Source organism: Ranitomeya variabilis, chromosome 4 (assembly GCF_051348905.1).
Source record: "Ranitomeya variabilis isolate aRanVar5 chromosome 4, aRanVar5.hap1, whole genome shotgun sequence".
NCBI classification, from domain to species: Eukaryota; Metazoa; Chordata; class Amphibia; order Anura; family Dendrobatidae; genus Ranitomeya; species Ranitomeya variabilis.
Window position 1 is genome coordinate 722,135,106 of NC_135235.1, and position 19,515 is coordinate 722,154,620.

At 47.5% G+C, this 19,515-nt stretch overlaps 2 protein-coding genes across 5 annotated transcripts in view; both read left to right on the forward strand.

The window, feature by feature from the left end:
• The first annotated feature begins 3,624 nt into the window (after positions 1-3,624).
• The window catches only part of LOC143766657 (uncharacterized), a 1,190,188-nt gene continuing 1,174,297 nt past the window's right edge, over positions 3,625-19,515 (forward strand). Inside the window, exon 1 of the mRNA XM_077254482.1 lies at positions 3,625-3,678. Within this exon, the coding sequence (XP_077110597.1) occupies positions 3,652-3,678 (27 nt within the window). The 5' untranslated portion in view covers positions 3,625-3,651. The remainder of the gene's footprint in view (positions 3,679-19,515) is intronic.
• LOC143766645 (uncharacterized) overlaps positions 3,653-19,515 on the forward strand; it is a 101,805-nt gene continuing 85,942 nt past the window's right edge. For 2 of the 4 annotated variants that reach the window (XM_077254457.1, XM_077254459.1), the window contains exon 1: positions 3,658-3,733. The gene's annotated coding sequence lies outside the window, so the exon portion shown is untranslated. Of the gene's footprint in view, positions 3,734-19,515 lie in introns of all 4 variants that reach the window. The other 2 variants (XM_077254458.1, XM_077254460.1) reach the window with 2 other exon arrangements.

Consider the following 19,515-nt stretch of genomic DNA (forward strand, 5'->3'; position numbering starts at 1 on the left):
TGGGAGCTCTGGGAGTCTGGGCTCTCCGATGAGAATGGATAGCTACACATCCTCTATATACTCTAGGCCCTGACTGAAACACATGATCACACACTAGCTTATGCTGCATGGCTAGGATAGTTGTTTGATAGTTATATGAGAAGGAGTTTGGTGGATTTATCTGTGACTGTTGCTTGGGTTTGTATGTGTGATAATTCCCTTCCCTTCTCCTACTTTGGTTTTTCCTTATCCTCCACACTCCGGTGTATTCCTCTGTTATATATGAGTGAATATTTGTATGCCTGGTATTTTCAGTTACCGTTGTTTGTGTTGCCTTGTTCGTCTAGATGGTGTACTGCAGTGAACAACTGCTCCCCTCTTCCCTTTGTGGGGGAAGGGAACAGACGGTGGGCGGATTCAGGAGATAGGGCAAGGTACGTGGCCTCGGCATATTCACCTTCAGAAGTAACCCGAAGGGCAAGCTAGGGTGCCCTTTAGTGCTAGGGACAGGGACGGAGCCCCTGTCCCGGGTCACCTGACATCCGAATCGTGACACCCGTGTTTCCGATCATGAATCCGAATGTGCCATATTTGTGCCAAATTTATGTTCAGTGATCATTTTCTGAACATATTCCCTTATCTCTACTACCTACCCATAAATTCAGGCTTTAAAATGAGGTATTCACATCTACTCAGAAATTCAGACTTCAGCCTAAAAAAAGGTATTCACACTAGACACGTAGATTCCCAGCAGTTTGAGACTGCTTTATTGTTGGCTGCTAGGTATGCATGATTTGGCCAAATTATGTGCTAAGCATCTCAATTTTTTCAATTTGATGGTAGTAGTCCCATCAGTCAATGCCAGTGACCGGAGGTAAACTTTTTACTTGCGGTCACAGCTGCGGACTCACCCTATCATTTGTGTGAGAGCCACGGCTCTCTGACCAGCAGTAATGATTTTACCGCCGATCAGAGGCAATGTCTGCTGCGCTGTCATGTACATGACAGCGTGGCAAATACCTGATGTTCAGGCCCCCTATTAAAGTGAAAGGGTTCCAGATTCGGGTACTGTTTTTAACTGTTCGGTCGAACCCTGAGCATCCAGGGGTTGGTCCATCAAAACTCAGGAGAAATTGCAAAAACAATTTTGAGGTTCATTTTCTCCTGTTAACCTTGTAAAAATATAAAATTGGGGGCCAAAAAGATTGTTTTCGTTGGGAAAATGTGATTTATTTTAAATTTTCAATGCTCAATGTTATAAACTTCTATGAATCACCTGGGGGTTTAAGGTGTTCACCATACAACTAGATAAGTTGCTTGAGAGGTCTAGTTTCCAAAATGGGGTCTCTTGTGGGGGTTTCCACTCCTTGGGCACTTCAGGGGCTCTCCAAACGTGACACAGTGTCTGATAATGATTCCAGCATTTTTTTGGAAACAAAAAGTAAAATGGTGCTTCTTCCCTCCTGAGGCCTGCCGTGCGCCCAAACAGTACTTTTCCTCAACATATGGCATGCTGGGGAGAAAATGCAGAACATACTTTGCTGTTCGTTTTCTCCTGGTATCCTTGTGAAAAAAAAAGTAGGGTTGAGCGACTTTTATTTTTATAGGATCGGGTCGGGTTTCACGAAACCCGACTTTCTCAAAAGTTGGGTCGAGTGAAATCGGCCGATCCTATAAAAAAGTCGGGGTCGGGGTCGGCCGAAACACGAAACCCAATGCAGTGCAATGGGATACTATGGTTCCCAGGGTCTGAAGGAGAGGAAACTCTCCTTCAGGCCCTGGGATCCATATTTAAGTGTAAAATACAGAATTAAAATAAAAAATATTGATATACTCACCCTCGGACGCAGCCTGGACATCGCCGCTGGTAACCGGCATCTTCCGTTCCTAAGAATGGCGCTTGAAAGACCTTTCGAATGCTTCACGGCTTGTGATTGGTCGCGGCGGCCCACGTGACCACTCAGCGACCAATCACAAGCCGTGACGTAATTCTCAGGTCCTAAATTCCTCATTCTAGGAATTTAGGACATGAGAATTACGTCACCTTCTTAAGCCTTCCTTCTTAAGAATGAGCGCGTTCAGGACTTTTAGATGACGTCACGGCTTGTGATTGGTCGCGGCGGCCCACGTGACCGCTCAGCGACCAATCACAAGCCGTGACGTAATTCTCATGTCCTAAATTCCTATAATGAGGGTCACGTGGGCCGCCGCGACAAATCACAAGCCGTGAAGCATTCGAAAGGTCTTTCAAGCGCCATTCTTAGGAACGGAAGATGCCGGTTACCAGCGGCGATGTCCAGGCTGCGTCGGAGAGGTGAGTATATCAATATTTTTTATTTTAATTCTTTATTTTACACTTAAATGTGGATTCCGATACCGATTTCCGATATCGCAAACATATCGGAACTCGGTATCGGAATTCCGATACCAGATTCAGAAGATCGCCGACCTCATGGCCGACCCCACACAGGGGTCGGGTCGGGTTTCATGAAACCCGACTTTGCCAAAAGTCGGCGACTTCTGAAAATGGCAGACCCGTTTCGCTCAACCCTAAAAAAAAGGTGTCTAATGTAAATTTTTTGTGAAAAAAAAGTTCAATGTTCATTTTTTCCTTCCATGTTCCTCTTATTCCTGTGAAACACCTGAAGGGTTAATAAAATTGCTGAATGTGGTTTTGAGAACCTTAAGGATATGTTTCCACTGTCAGTAAACGCAGCAGGTTGGGCCCTGCGTACATCCGCAGCATCCAACCAGCTGCGTCCAGGTGTTACAGCATAGTGGATGGGATTTCAAGAAATCCCACCTCCACTATGCGTACACCGGCACCCACGGCTTCCCTGCGGAGACGCACATGCGGCGCGTCTTTCCAGACTGCAGCATGTCAATTTATCTTGTGGGGATGCTCAGTCTCGGCAAGAGAAATGTCCCTGTACAGTGTATTGGGCGCGGTGATTCCGCACGGTTCAATGATTATGCGAAATCACCTGCGTTCAAAAGCCGGCAGCTCTTTGGATGGAGCGGACGTGATGCATCCAAAGTGCTGCTGGTTTCTGACCATGGGAACGTTCCCTGAGGGGTGTAGTTTTTAGAATGGTGTCATCGTTAGGTTTTTTTTTGCCATATAGGCCCCTTAAAGTCATTTCAAATGTGATGTTCAACTTTTAACGCTTGTAACTTCCTAGCAAAAAAATGATGTAAAGTAGACATGTAGGAAATGATATCTGAGTGAAAAATAAAAGTGAAAAAGTGGATAATTTCAAAATCTTCATCAAATTTCTGATTTTTTTTACAAATAAACACAAGTCATATCAAGAAATGTTACCACTGTACTAAAATACAATAAGTCAAGAGAAATATGCCGCCATATAGTATACGCCCGGTGAAAAAAAAAAAAAAAATTGGGGCTAATAATCCCCTCATGTGTGGGGTGTATTTGTCTCCAAGCAGAGAAATCACACGTTACATTCCACACATAACACTGTGTAGAAAAGGCGGCGTGAGGTAATTGTGCCAGTAGTGAGGGGGAATAATGGCGGGAATGTCACTGAGGAGAAGTCTCCATGTAGGGTCTTCACTGCAGATCTCATTCCCTGAGGCCCCTGATCATGTGACCCCTGACTCCTCCCCTCCTGTGACCTCATCACAGGTCCTGTGCGCACAGAGCAGCCATATATGTGGAGTGCGGCTCTGCGGGTGGAGGTCTGTGCTGGAGGCTCCATTATTCTCTATGTGGAGTGCAGCTCTGCAGGTGGAGGTAGGTGCTGGAGATTTCCCATTACTGAGCGCGGGGGGACATTAACCCCTTCAGCACTGAGACTCTTTTGGGGTTTTTGTTGCCACTTTGTAAGAATCATAACGTTTTTGTGCTGTTTCCTGTAATAGATACACACGACCCAACTATGGAGGACAGGAAGGGAGGGAGCGGATTGGTCTCATAGCACAAGGCCCCTTTCTTGGCCCCAAAATAGTGTAATGCTCCCATAATGTTCCTTATGCACTATGTATGGCATACCTCCCAACTTTTGAAGAAGGGAAAGAGGGATAAAGTTTGCGGCGCATGCAAATTTTAGGCCATGCCTCTGACCACACCCATTTCACAACTAGTCACACCCATATCCACGTCCCAACCACACCCATTTAGCACTGCTGATCACACTGTTTCATAAACAATAATTATGAACAAAAAAATATGGACATAGTGCTCCATACTGTATAATGGCCACGCATAGTGCTCCATACTGTATAATGGCCACGCATAGTGCTCCATACTGTATAATGGCCACACATGATGCTCCAGACTGTATAATGGCCACGCATGATGCTCCAGACTGTGTAATGGCCACACATGATGCTCCAGACTGTATAATGGCCACGCATGATGCTCCAGACTGTATAATGGCCACGCATGATGCTCCAGACTGTGTAATGGCCACGCATGATGCTCCAGACTGTGTAATGGCCACGCATGATGCTCCAGACTGTGTAATGGCCACGCATGATGCTCCAGACTGTATAATGGCCACGCATGATGCTCCAGACTGTATAATGGCCACGCATGATGCTCCATACTGTATAATGACCACACATGATGCTCCATACTGTATAATGGCCACGCATGATGCTCCAGACTGTATAATGGCCACGCATGATGCTCCAGACTGTAATGGCCACACATGATGCTCCATACTGTATAATGGCCACGCATGATGCTCCAGACTGTGTAATGGCCACGCATGATGCTCCAGACTGTGTAATGGCCACGCATGATGCTCCAGACTGTATAATGGCCACGCATGATGCTCCAGACTGTATAATGGCCACACATGATGCTGCCTACACTATAATAATAATAATAATAATTTTATTTATATAGCGCCAACATATTCCACAGCGCTTTACAAATTATAGAGGGGACTTGTACAGACAATAGACATTACAGCATAACAGAAATCACAGTTCAAAATAGATACCAGGAGGAATGAGGGCCCTGCTCGCAAGCTTACAAACTATGAGGAAAAGGGGAGACACGAGAGGTGGATGGTAACAATAGATTTGGTTGTTCGGACCAGCCATAGTGTAAGGCTCGGGTGTTCATGTAAAGCTGCATGAACCAGTTAACTGCCTAAGTATGTAGCAGTACAGACACAGAGGGCTATTAACTGCATAAAGTGTATGAGAACATGATGCAGGGAACCTGATTATGTTTTTTTTGTTTGTTTTTTTTCTTTAATAGGCCACACAGGGATCGTTGGGTTAATGCGTTGAGGCGGTAGGCCAATCTGAACAAATGAGTTTTTAGGGCACGCTTAAAACTGTGGGGATTAATCGCATTAACCTGGGTAGTGCATTCCAAAGAATCGGCGCAGCACGTGTAAATTCTTGGAGACGGGAGTGGGAGGTTCTGACTATTGAGGATGCTAACCTGAGGTCATTAGCGGAGCGGAGAGCACGGGTAGGGTGGTAGACTGAGACCAGAGAGGAGATGTAGGGTGGTGCTGAGCCATGGAGCACTTTGTGGATGAGGGTAATAGTTTTGTACTGGATTCTGGTGTGGATGGGTAGCCAGTGTAATGACTGGCACAGGGTAGAGGCATTGGTGTAACGGTTGGTGAGGAATATGATCCTGGCAGCAGCATTCAGGACAGATTGGAGCGGGGAGAGTTTGGTAAGAGGGAGGCCGATTAGTAGAGAGTCACAATAGTCCAGACGGAAATGAATAAGTGAGACAGTAAGAGTTTTTGCAGAGTCGAAAGTAAGAAAAGGGCGAATTCTAGAAATATTGTTGAGATGCAGATAAGAAGAGCGAGCCAGTGATCGGATGTGGGGGGTGAATGAAAGCTCAGAATCAAGGATGACCCCAAGGCAGCGGGCATGTTGCTTTGGATTAATGGTGGAACCGCACACGGAGATGGCAATGTCAGGCAAAGGTAGGTTAGTAGAGGGAGAGAACACGAGGAGTTCAGTTTTTGACAGGTTCAGTTTTAGATAGAGGGAGGACATGATGTTAGAGACAGCGGTAAGACAATCACTGGTGTTTTCTAAGAAGGTCGGCATGAAAGCAGGAGAAGAAGTGTGTAATTGGGTGTCGTCAGCATAGAGATGGTACTGGAAACCAAATCTACTGATTGTTTGTCCAATAGGGGCAGTATACAAAGAGAAGAGGAGGGGGCCTAGGACTGATCCTTGAGGAACCCCAACAGTAAGGGGAAGGTGAGAGGAGGAGGAACCAGCAAATCATACAGTGAAGGATCGGTCAGAGAGATAGGAGGAGAACCAGGAGAGAACGGTGTCCCTGAGGCCGATGGAGCGGAGCATAGCGAGGAGGAGCTGATGATCCACAGTATCGAATGCTGCGGAGAGATCCAAGAGAATTAGCATGGAGTAGTGACCATTAGATTTAGCTGTTAATAGGTCATTAGAGACTTTAGTGAGGGCAGTTTCAGTAGAGCGTAAAGAGCGGAAGCCAGATTGAAGAGGGTCGAGAAGAGTTTTCTGAGAGATAGCGGGTAAGATGGGAGTGGACCAGGCGTTCGAGGAGTTTAGAGATGAAGGGAAGATTAGAGACAGGTCTATAATTAGCGGCACAGTTTTGGTCGAGGGAGGGTTTTTTAAGTAATGGATGTATGATGCCATGCTTAAATGAGGAGAGAAAAATACCGGAAGTGAGAGAGAGGTTGAATATTTTTGTTAGGTGAGAGGTGACAGCCGGGGAAAGGGACTGGAGGAGATGTGACGGAATGGGGTCGCGGGTGCAAGTGGTCGGGCGAGAAGATGCAAGGAGCCCGACTACTACTATAATGGCCTTACATGATGCTCCATACAGTATAATGGCCACACATTATGCTGGGTACAGTATAATGGCCACACATGATACTGCATACAGTATAATGGCCACACATGGTTACCCCACCCCCATCAATGCCTTCTCCATCAACACACACACACACACACACACACACACACACACACACACACACACACACACACACACACACCTTTCAAGGCGCTCCCTCGCAGCAGCCAGCAGCTTCCACTCCAGTGGCGCTAAACGATGTCATCCAGCCGTGCCGCTGACTGCTCACATCGCTGCAGCTCCGGTACACCACTGATAAAGACCTCTCCATGTCTCCTGTGCCAGTCAGTGTCAGAGCGAGGAGCAATATCTGCTCTGATCCGACACAGCTAGCGTCAGCTCCGTACACACACACGGCTCCGCTCTGTACACCTTGGACACACAAATCCGCTCCGTACACCTCGTGTACACACGGCTCTTCTCTGTACACCTTGCACACGCGGCTCCGCTCCGTACCACTCATACACACACAACTCCGCTCCGTACGCCTTGCACACACGGCTCCGCTCCGTACGCCTTGTACACACGCGGCTCCGCTCCGTGCGCCTGGTACACACACGGCTCCGCTCCGTGCGCCTGGTACACACGCGGCTCCGCTCCGTGCGCCTCGCACACACGCGGCTCCGCTCCGTGCGCCTCGCACACACGCGGCTCCGCTCCGTGCGCCTCGCACACACGCGGCTCCGCTCCGTGCGCCTCGCACACACGCGGCTCCGCTCCGTGCGCCTCGCACACACGCGGCTCCGCTCCGTGCGCCTCGCACACACGCGGCTCCGCTCCGTGCGCCTCGCACACACGCGGCTCCGCTCCGTGCGCCTCGCACACGCGGCTCCGCTCCGTGCGCCTCGCACACACGCGGCTCCGCTCCGTGCGCCTCGCACACACGCGGCTCCGCTCCGTGCGCCTCGCACACACGCGGCTCCGCTCCGTGCGCCTCGCACACACGCGGCTCCGCTCCGTGCGCCTCGCACACACGCGGCTCCGCTCCGTGCGCCTCGCACATGAGTCGCCCGCCAGGGCCGTGGGGTACTCTGTACTGGGTCCTGCTGTTCACAGGGGAATGTCACGGTGGCTGCGACCTGGTCCGTGGCCCTGGGCACCCATGTAAAAGGGAAAGGTCTTTAAAGGGAATAAAGTTTGTGTTCGTGACGCCACCTGTGGTATTCGGTCAGGGTGACCGACGCTGCTTTAAGGGGTCCACTGGGGTGATGTTATGGCAGCTAGATGGTATAACTTCCCACCGATGAAGTGTATCCCCAGGACTCCCGTGGTGTAGATGGAAGATGGTGAGGAGTGCAGTAAAGAACGAGGACACAGGTTTGCAGTCTCTTTACCTGGTTTACTGAAGACTTCAGGTAGCCACAGTCCAGTGTACCAGATCACAGGGCAGGCAGGGTCTGGCCGGCTTGGAAGCGAATCCAGAGTCACCTTTACCAAGTGGAGTTAAAAACCTTCCTCTAGCACCATGGTGGTGTAGTCCCTTACTGCTTAAAGCTTCACATAAGGTCCTCATAGATGTTGTCTCTCTCTCTCTGTCCCCCGGGTAGGATAGGACATAACCCGTATGACTGGTGACTGGAGTCTGTTTATAGGGACTCTAGCACGCCCTGGGCTCTAAAAGTGTCACCGTGTCTCCTGGGTATTAGGGCGGACAGGTAACTTGCAATTCAGCTGTCCTGCCGGTTTCTGCTGTAAGTCGTAGAGTCCTTACAACCTCAGTGGTCCGGCTACCGGATTTCTGCTTTTCAGAGGGAGGCAGCCTGATCTTAGCTGGTCTTCCCTGATGTTACTCTCATGTGCTTCGCTCTCCTGCACTCTCACTGAACAATGTTCGGCTTTCTGTATGTCTCTTCCTCCAGGAGCTGCAGTACTTCCGACCACAGGCCCCTTCAGACCTTCTGGCACTCTCTGTTGGTCTGCTCTTCTCAGAACTGAAACTGAAACTCAACCCTTTCCCTCCAGATCAGGATGTAGTTATAGGGGAGTTCACCTTAAACAGGTTTAATGTTGTATGCATTGTGGTTACCTGATAAAAGATCTTCCTTCATCGCTTCCAAACGTAACATCACTCTCCCCGTGAGGAAAGCAATGTCACTGTGACAACCAGGACCCTGGGGTGTCACACACGCTCCGTACACCTCGCCCACACACACGGCTCCGCTCCGTACACCTCACACAGTGTATAATGCAAAAAAGGGTGATTACGAGGTGAAATATACAATGAATTCTCCTGCTCACTCTCACTGTAATAGCAGCCTCTAACCGTATGTTACGTTAGCTACTGACAAGGGTGATGTACCAACACATATTGGCCTCAATGCTACTTCTTCTGCGAACACAGGCCATAGTTGAGGTCTCCGGTTCTTACCACTAGGCCACATGTCCTCCTGACAAAGTCTATTAAGGCTCGCTGAACTGCCTTCAGTTCAACCTGCCCCTGTCCTGACTGTTGTACTATCCCAGACCAACCCCATTTCTGTACATCAGTGTGGAAGCAACAGCCCAGATCACGCGCACCTCCTGCTCTTCAATGCAGGCGTATACTCCCGAGCAGAATATCCTCTCTGATCTTCAGTGCTTGACCAATGGCGGATGTCTCTCGCACCTGAAGTAGTGAGCGCTGGGACTCGGCTGTTGCCTGGAGTAGTATGTACTCCGGTTCTTGACTGGCGCAGGTCTGGTTCTCAGGCCCTGGATGGTGTAGCCTGAATTCTGGGACTCATCTGGTGCTGTCTGGGTTCTGCTTCCCGGCATGCCACAAACTGCTGCCTTGGGCATTTTACCACGGCCTGGTACCTCGGCCTCAGTTTCTTCCCCTACACACGTCCAGCCCTTTCTTTGTGTGCTGCCAAATTTGCACCTTTTTTTGTAATGGCCTTGTACAGTGGGTACGGAAAGTATTCAGACCCCTTTAAATTTTTCACTCTTTGTTTCATTGCAGCCATTTGGTATATTCAAAAAAGTTTATTTTTTCTCATTAATGTACACGCTGCACCACATCTTGACTGAAAAAAACAAAACAGAAATGTAGACATTTTTTAAAAATTAATAAAGAAAAACTGAAATATCACATGGTCATAAGTATTCCGACCCTTTGCTTAGACACTCATATTTAAGTCACATGCTGTCCATTTCATTGTGATCCTCCTTGAGATATACCTTTTTGATGATAATTCTAAGTGGTATGTGTGGAGAAAACCAGGCACTGCTCATCACCTGCCCAATACAATCCTAACAGTGGAACATGGTGGCAGCATCATTCTATGGGAGTGTTTTTCAGCTGCAGGGACAGGACGACTGGTTGTCATTGAAGGAAACATGAATGCGGCCAAGCACAGAGATATCTTGGATGAAAACCTCTTCCAGAGTGCTATTGACCTCAGACTTGGCCGAAGGTTCACCTTCCAACAAGACAATGACCCCAACCATACAGCTAAAATAACAGAGGAGTGGCTTCAGAACAACTCTGTGACCATTCTTGACGGGCCCAGCCAGAGCCCTGACCTAAACCCAATTGAGCATCTCTGGAGAGACCTGAAAATGGCTGTCCACCAATGTTCACCATCCAACCTGACAGAACTGGAGAGGATCTGCAAGGAAGAATGGCAGAGGATCCCCAAATCCAGGTGTGAAAAAGTTTTTGCATCATTCCCAAGAAGACTCATGGCTGCACTAGCTCAAAACGTGCCTCTACTCAATACTGAGCAAAGGGTCTGCATACTTATGACCATGTGATATTTCAGTTTTTCTCTTTTAATAGATTTGCAAAAATTACATTTCTGGGTTTTTTTTCAGTCAAGATGGGGTGCAAAGTGTACATTAATTAGAAAAACTGATCTTTTTTGAATTTACATTTGGCATGAAATGAAACAGAGTGAAACATTTCAAGTAGTCTGAATACTTTCCGTACCCACTGTATGTCAAGAAACTGCATCAAGGTACCATCTGAACCAGGGGTCTCAAACTGCATTCCTCGAGCGCCGCAAACCATACGTGTTTTCAGGATTTCCTTAGCATTGCACAAGGTGCTGTAATCATTATGTGTGTAGGTGATTAAATTATCACCTGTGCAGTACAAGGAAATCCTTAAAACATGACCTGTTTGCGGCCCTTGGGGATTGCAGTTTGAGACCTCTGACTCTTCCTTGCTGGAACTCTCCCTCTTCCTATTGATTCCTCAGGGTCCAGCCTGGATGGCAGATGAGTCTTCTTGTACAAATGGCGCATATTGCTGAGAATTCCCGCTTCCTATGGCACGCCTTTTAAAACCCATTATGCAATATGTATGATGCTATTCACACAGTATAATGTTCAAACAGTGCTGACATCTCACACAAAAGATATTTCCATGGTACGACCATTCCCTCCACGTAGTATAATATTCCCACAGTACCATCATCCCACCACACACTATAATGTTCCCACGGCAATGTAATTTCCCCACACAGTATAATGTTCTCATAGTACCACAAATCCACCACACACAGTGTAATCTTCTTACACTACCACCATGCCATCCACACAGTATAATATTTTCACAGTACCACCATCCCACCACACACAGTATAATGTTTCCATGGCAACGCCATTCCCCCACACACAGTATACAGTAAACTACTCACAGTATAGTCATTCCCTCCTCAAAGTATAATATTCCCACAATACTGCCATTCCCCCACACACAGAATAACCTTCCCACAGTACCGCCATTACACCATGCACAGTATAATTCTCCCACAGTGCTGTCATTTTTCAGTCACCCATAACAGCACCATGAGAGAGGGGATCAGCCCTTCAAGGACAGGAAACCTTCAAGATAAAAAGGTTAGCTCCTCTCTCTGCATCGATTGGTTTCCAGTCCTTGATGGGAAACCCTCAGTAAGATCGGCGGTGAAAATAGAAGTGGATGCCTGGTCCTGGGATGGTCAGGGTTTGTCAGGCATGGGTCTGCTGTGGCCTTCACCAGGTAACGGTAGCGTCTCAAGGTCCCCATGGGGTGCCCTCCCTGAACGGCTATGTGCTAGGCACTGGTGTGCGGTGTCTCCATGCTTTGCTGCCCAGACACATCAGCGTGCCCGGTGAAGAAAAGCCAACAGGCTGCACCAGTGCCTCACCTGTAGGGGCTGCAGTGCTTCTTCCATCTGCAGTCCCATGTGAGTATGAAAGGGGACCGTCAGCAGGCAGAAAGTAGCATCAAGATGGAAGCTCTGTAATCGCCTAAGCAGCTACAGCCACGTCAGCAGGAGCAACAGGAGTTGCCCTAGCAGCTGGAGAAAAGACACCCGTCATGTCCTCATGAGAGAAAGAAGCAAGCGCCCCAGCAGCCTCACCAGGCCAGTGGCTGGGCAAATACCCGCATAGGAGACTGGCTGGGAATCCCTGGTCCCATTGACATCCTTCCCGGTACAGAATCGCATTAAATGGGAGTGGGAAAGACTGGATAGAAAGGGACAAGGTTTGGCCTCTCTTAAAAGGAAGTACTCCTTTGAAGAGGAAGCATGCTGTTTGTGGGATAAAGCCACAAAGGTGTACGTGGCAGTATGCAAGTTTTCTAGGAGATTTTCCCTCCCATTTGAGAACTTGGGGTCATTAAAAGGGTCATTGGACAGGAAGACTGACAGTTTCCTTTAGGCGGCCTGGACGTCCTCAGCAGGGGTCCTGAGTTCGGCCATCACAGCCACATGCACGACCAGGTCCCTAAAGGTTTGGCTGGACAACTTGCAGGACCAGTTAGAGCAGCAAATACCGAGGAGATCATACTAGCGTCAATACCAACCATATCAGCAGACTCTGCGAGATTAGCAGGTGGATCTGCCACGCTGTCCAATACAGGTCACAGAGTGGTCTTGCTAAAATGTTGGCCAGGAGACATGCTGGTAAAGATTAAGCTTTGTTCTCATCCCTGTGAAGGAAAATTTCTGTTTGGTCCAGCCCTTGATGAGATCCTCGAGAAAGCAAGGTATAGGAAGAAAGGTTTCCCTAGACCCCCTTTTCCATCCTTTAGGTGATACTTTAGAAAGGGTTGCTATTGCCACAAGTAACCACTCAGGGACCAGGACAGACCAGAGAGACGGCCTAAAGGAGGGAGAGATTTCTTCTTCGAAAAGCCTTGCCGGGAGACCAAAAAGTCCAACCAAAGACTCGGTTTCCCAGGTGGGGGGAAGGCTGTCTCTCTTCTTCCCAGCCTGAGAGAAAATTTATTCCAGTGCCTGGATCCTTCACATTGTAGGATCAGGCCTGAAATAAAAATTCTACACTCTACCCCGAGAGAGATCTTTGGAGACTCCGGAACAACCATCTTCGCACAAACTGCTAGTGCTGGAAAAAAGAGGTCCTGTCTCTCAGAGAGTAGTATGTACTGGTAAAAATTCCCCTAGGGGGGAAGGAAAAAGGGGTTCTACTCCCTCCCCGTGGTCCCATCATTCAAGATGGAGTTGGTGAGGACAACACTGATGGTCCTGTTTCCAGGCTGTTACATGGCAGTCCTGGACCTCAAGGATGCCTGTTGCCATGTACCTATTCACAAACAACATCGCATTTTCCTCAGAGTTGAAGAACAGATTCAATCACAAATCAGATACTTACAGTACAGGGCTCTTCCCTTTGTACTAGTGATAGCTCCCGGATATGTACAAAACTAATTTCAGAAGTGACCGCTCATCTCCAGGAGAACATACTGGTCATACTGTATCTAGGCGATTTTCTGATTGTGTGGGTTTCCTCTCTCCAGTGCCAGGAACACGTCAAAATGGTCAGAGAGGCTTTAGATTCGCTGGGGTGGCACCTGATCTTGAAAAAAATCCAGGTTAGAACCAGTAATGTCACAGGTCTTTCTGGGTCTAATGATAGACTCGATAAGACAGGAATGCCGCCTCTCGGAAGAATAGGAAGAAACATCAAAAGCCTTATGTCATCAGCTGCAGCAGGTCCAAGAATGTCTCTCAGAAGAGCAATGTCCTTGTTGGGAGCTCTAACCGCTTATATACCAGCAGTCAAATGGGCTGAGTACCACACATGAAGTCTTCAGTGGTGTGTCTTGGAGAACGAGGCAGTCTTGCGGGGGCGATTGGAAGACAAGATAATCCTTCCAGAGACAGTAATCCATTCCCTCTGGGGGTGGCTAGGGATCGATTCAACGCCCAGGGGCGTTCCCTGGGTGAACGAGATATCCAGAGTAGTCACGATGGATGCCAGTCACTGCGGGGAGCCCACCTAGATGTCCACTAGCTACAAGAAGCCAGGTCGCAGGATTGGTTACTCTCGTCGAACAACTGGGAGCTCCTCACGGTGGAAAAAGCATTAAAAGGACTGTTACCTTTTCTGCACGACCACCATGTGAGAATGCTCTCCGACAACCGGAACACGGTGGCTGGTTGTTAATGTCAGTTGCAGAGCGGGTATTTTTACTGGCAAAAAAAGTCTCCTCTCATTATCAGCCCTGCATATCAGAGGGTCAGAGAATGTCAAGGCCGACCTCCTAAGTCGCGGTCAGCTAAGTCAGGGAGAATGGTTCCCTAAGAATACGGTGTTCAATCAGATTGTGAACGTGTGGGGCTGCCCTAGATAGATCTTTTCACCTCAAAATACAACAAGAATGTCCAGAAATTCTGTTCGGTGTCCAGCAGACAACCCTCACATGGTAGATGCCTTAAGGATGGAATTGACCTCCGGTCTACTTTATGCCTTTCCCCCGGTGTGCCACATCCAGACTGTCTTCAGGAAGATCAGGAAAGACAGAGCCAGAATTTTCCTGATAGCTAAAGAAACCTTGGTTTTACTGGCTAAGGTCAATGTAAGTATCGGATCCATGGAAGATGGGAGGTGCTGGACCGGACCGCGACAACCACCGGACCGCAGCGGGAACGCCCCTGGGTGAGTATAATCTAACCTCTTTTTCTCATCTTTCAGGATACATCGGGGGCTTATCTACAGCATTCTAGAATGCTGTAGATAAGCCCCTGATGCCAGTGGGCTTAGCTCACTTTGAATTTTGGGGGTGACAGGTTCCCTTTAAGGCCTGTGGTGGAGCCTGGTCGATTCCGTCCTGTAGAACCCCTTTATGGGATCTGAATTTAGTATTAACCGTGTTAACGGAGAGCCCCTTTGAACCATTGCTATCCATCTCAAAGAAAGTAATCTCTTTGAAGACATCCCTGCTGATGGCACTTACATCAGCCAGCAGACTAAGTGACATACAGGCTTTGTCAGCAGACCCTCCTTACACTCAGGTCATGGTGGTTACAAAATTCCACAGGGCTCAGGAAATGGTATTGCCATCTTTTTGTTCTAATCCCAGCAACAAAAAGGAGGAAAACGACACACCGTAGACCTTAGTAGGTGCTTACTGCAATATCTAGAGATGAGGGGACCCTTGGAGGAGACGGAGTGCCCTGTTTGTACCCTTTCAAGGGGCTAGGAACTGCGTTAAAGTGTATAAACGAACCTTAACAAGATGGGTTAGAAAGGCTATCAAACTAGCTTATGTTAGTGCAGGTAGAGCCATTTCTGAAGGTCTGAAAGCCCATTCTACAAGAGCCATGGCGACGTCCTGGGTGGAGAAAGCAGATGTCTCCCTATACCAGATTTGTAAGGCGGCCACTTGGACCTCTCCATCCACTTTATTTAAACACTATAGGCTGGATCTGTCTGCCTCCTCTGACATCACATTCGGAGGAGGCCACTTGGTCCTCTCCATCCACCTTCTTTAAGCACTATAGGCTGGATCTGTCTGCCTCCTATGATATCACATTTGAGAGAAGGGTTCTACAGGCTGTGGGCCCTCCCTAAGAATATAAGTCTCTGAAATTGTCTTGTGGTGCCGTCATGGGTGACTGTCATGTGTGACTGAAAAACACGGATATTACTTAATCGTAATGTGTTTTTTCATAACCCATGACGGCACCCTTATATTCCCTGCCTTACTAATCACTTTTTTTGGTTTGATGGATCTTTGTTTTGGTTCATGCACTCCTTTTAGGTGTTGGTAGTCAAGAATGAATAGGATTATGAGTATATGGTTTATGTGTGTACACTAACCTTGGAGTTTCCTCCCATGCTCTTTAAACCAATTGATGTGGAGACAGAAGCCGCCCTTTTTATCTTGAAGGTTTCCTGTCCTTGAAGGGCTGATCCCCTCTCTCGTGGTGCTGTCATGGGTTACGAAAAAAACACATTACTGGTAAGTAATATCCCTGTTTCCTCTACACCGTATACTGTCCCCATAGTACCGCTATCCCCCTACACACAGTACAATGCTACCAAAGTACCATCATCCCTCCATGCACTGTATAATGTTCCCACAGTACTGCAATCCCCATACTGAGTGGCAATCCTTAAATTGTGCAGCAGGCTGTGGTGACCATAATACTGTGTGAGGTGCTGTTTGGACCATCATATTGTGTGGGGTCTGTGGGGTCCATCATACTGTGTAGGAGACCTCATTCTGAGATACCTGGGTCACTAGGGGAAAAATTTCCTGGTGATGAGTCAGATAAGAGTAAGTGAGAAATACAGACTTTCTGTCTATTTGCAGACTTAAATTGACAAAGGCAATATGCCTTCTGAGTCGGGAGCTAGGACTCCGACAAATTATATATATATATATATATATATATATATATATATATATATATATATATATATATATATATATATATATATATATATATATATATATATATATATATATATATATATATATATATATATTATCCAGAAAAATTGTAGGCAGCACACCGTTTTGTGTTGAAAAGGAGCTCTTTAATCAGCCCAGAAGGCGACGTTTCAGTCCCAGTAACCTTTCTGGGCTGATTAAATAGCTCCTTTTCACTACAAAACAGTGTGCTGCCTCCTTTCAGTTTTTTTTATAATTGAGGTTATCAGCGACGGGCCCAGTCTGGCTGTGAAATGGCCGCTCCCTACTCCCCTGCACTCAGTGCCCCCTCCATACTCCCCACCAGTCAGCACCCGCCACCCACATGGCGTTGTAGCTGTCCGTTAAACCGACTGCATTACACCGCGGCATAACGCGGTGTAACGCAGTCTGTTAATGCTGCTATTAACCCTATGTGACGAGACCACTACGTCCTCATCTCGCGAGACCGCAATGCATTCTTGGGACCGGAGCATCGTGAGGAGCATCACTAAATGCCTCGCCTGGATCTGGGGGCTGCCGGAGGGTGCGTATATAACAATTTTGTATTTCATACATACATATTCTAGAATGCCCGATGGGTTAGAATCGGGCCAGCCTTTTAGTGTATGTATGTGTGTATGTATGTGTGTGTATATATATATATATATATATATATATATATATATATATATATATATATATATATATATATATATATATATATATATATATATATATATATATATATATATATATATATCTGTGCATCCCAATAATTGCTATTGCTGTCGGACCTGTGATTTCCATTTACTCCACTGTGTATAGGATATGCGAGTATAATAAAGTGTGCAGTGACTCTCTGTTTTCCCTATAGTGACGGATATTTCTCTTACCCCCATGACGGCACCACGGAGAGAGAGGGATCCGCCCTCAGGGACAGGAAACCCACAGGTTAAAAAGGCGGGACCTCTCCACGTCAGTTTGGTTTCCTGTCCCTGACTGGGAACCTACAGCTTACCAGATCGTTGCGGGATACCAGGGACCATCGGGCCGAATCCAGGCAGCGGGGGGCCCTGCCGCGGTCTCAGATGGAGGTCTCCCCCTGAAGGCACGATTCCGGGGTCGGCGGGCCCTGTAGAGAAGTGCGGGGAAGAGGCAGTGAAGAGGATCCTAGCCTGCCTCTTCTCTTCAAAAAAAAAAAAGCAACCGGTAATAGGTAGCGGCGGCTACCTGGTGCAGCACCGCCGTTTTTTTTGTGCCCATGGGAGGTGGTGACGGCGGTCACCTATGGGAGGCACAAAAATGGAAGCAGCGGCGTCTGCAGCAATCCCTCCGTCCCTCCCGGGAGCTGACAGCTGAAGCGCGCGCGAGGTCCGGCGGCGCTTAATGCGCAGGCGCAGGGGTCACTTCCGGGGTGGCGCAGGGCACCTCTGGGTAAACCGGAAGTTGCCTTGCGCCGCGCTTTTCAAGATAAAATCGGCGGGGAATCTATCACCGCTGCTCAAAATACCACTAATATGAGTGGAAGAGAGCAGCAGGTGGAGGAGAGTCCGCAAACCCCACGGGAAGAAGACTTGCATGAGCGCCATCGCACGCAAATGAAGCAGGGACCTGCGCAACGCCACAGCTGTGGATCCCAGCAAAGCCGAGGCTCTGGTGGATCCGGGTGAAGAACAGCAGTTCAGATGGAGGAGGCATCCCCAAGACCAGAACCGGGAAAGAAGAGCAAGGCAAAAACCAAAAATAAAGTGTGCCCACTCTGCTCGGCAGATTTACTAGCCACATGGGCAAAAAAAGCTCTGTGCATTATGCATACAGAATACTATAGACGAAGAAACCCCAAGATTTGCATCTGAGCTCAAAGACCTAATAAAAACCCAGGTAGAAGATGCGCTAAAACGGGTAAAAAACCGTAAGAGGAAATGCAGAAATAAATCCCCAAATTACAGTTCCAGTGAAGAAGATAGTATCCATTATAGTTCGGATAGCTCTACGTCTTCCTCAGCTTCATCCTCTTCATCCTCAGAAGGGGGACAAACTGTTTTCCTATTGAGGAAACGGATGCGTTAGTTAAAATGGTTAGAACCACCATGGGGCTGACAGATACTCGTGCTAAAAAAAACGCACAAGACCTTATGTTTGGGGGTCTTGAACAAAAGAGACGTAGGGTGTTCCCGTTAAATGAAAAAATACAGGCGCTAATAAGAGTGGAAAACCCCAGATAGAAAAGTCCTTTTGACCCCTAATAGGAAGTATCCATTTGATGATCCAGCCTGTTCCTCGTGGGGTAAAGCGCCAAAATTGGATGTCGCTATTGCGAAAGCGTCGAAAAATTTCGCTCTACCCTTTGAGAATATGGGGACCCTTAAAGACCCCATGGATAAAAGAGCTGACGTATACTTAAAAGGTTGCTGGAAAGCAGCTAGTGGGGGTTTAAAACCTGGGATAGCTGCCACATGCACAGCAAGAGTCTTAATGGTATGGATGGATCACCTGGAGACCCAATTAGGCTGGTTTCACATTTGCGTTTTTTGCCGCTACGTTTTACCGCAAAAAAAGCATGCGTTTTTTTTCCTATACTTCACATTAAAAATGCATGCGGTTTTTTTTTGCATGCTTTTTGCCGCGTTTGACAACGCATGCGTTTTTTCCATGCTTGCGTTTTGTTGCGGAAATGCTACATGTAGTAATTTCTAGCGGCGTTTTTTTGCGGCAAAAAAAACGTATTGCTGTCTACGTAAACGCATGCATTTTTAAGCACATGCGTTTGTGTTAAAAACGCATGCGTTTTTATAGAAAAAAACAAGAATACACACTGATAAGCCACCCCCCACCATCAAGGTGATAAAGGGATCCTAACCCTAACCCTACCCCTAACCCTAAAGCCGGTAAATCAATTGCCGGCTTTTCATTTCTTCTGCCTAAACCCGACATGATATGAGACATGGTTTACATACAGTAAACCATGTCATATCCCCCTTTTTTTGCATATTCCACACTACTAATGTTAGTAGTGTGTATGTGCAAAATTTCGGCGCTGTAGCTATTA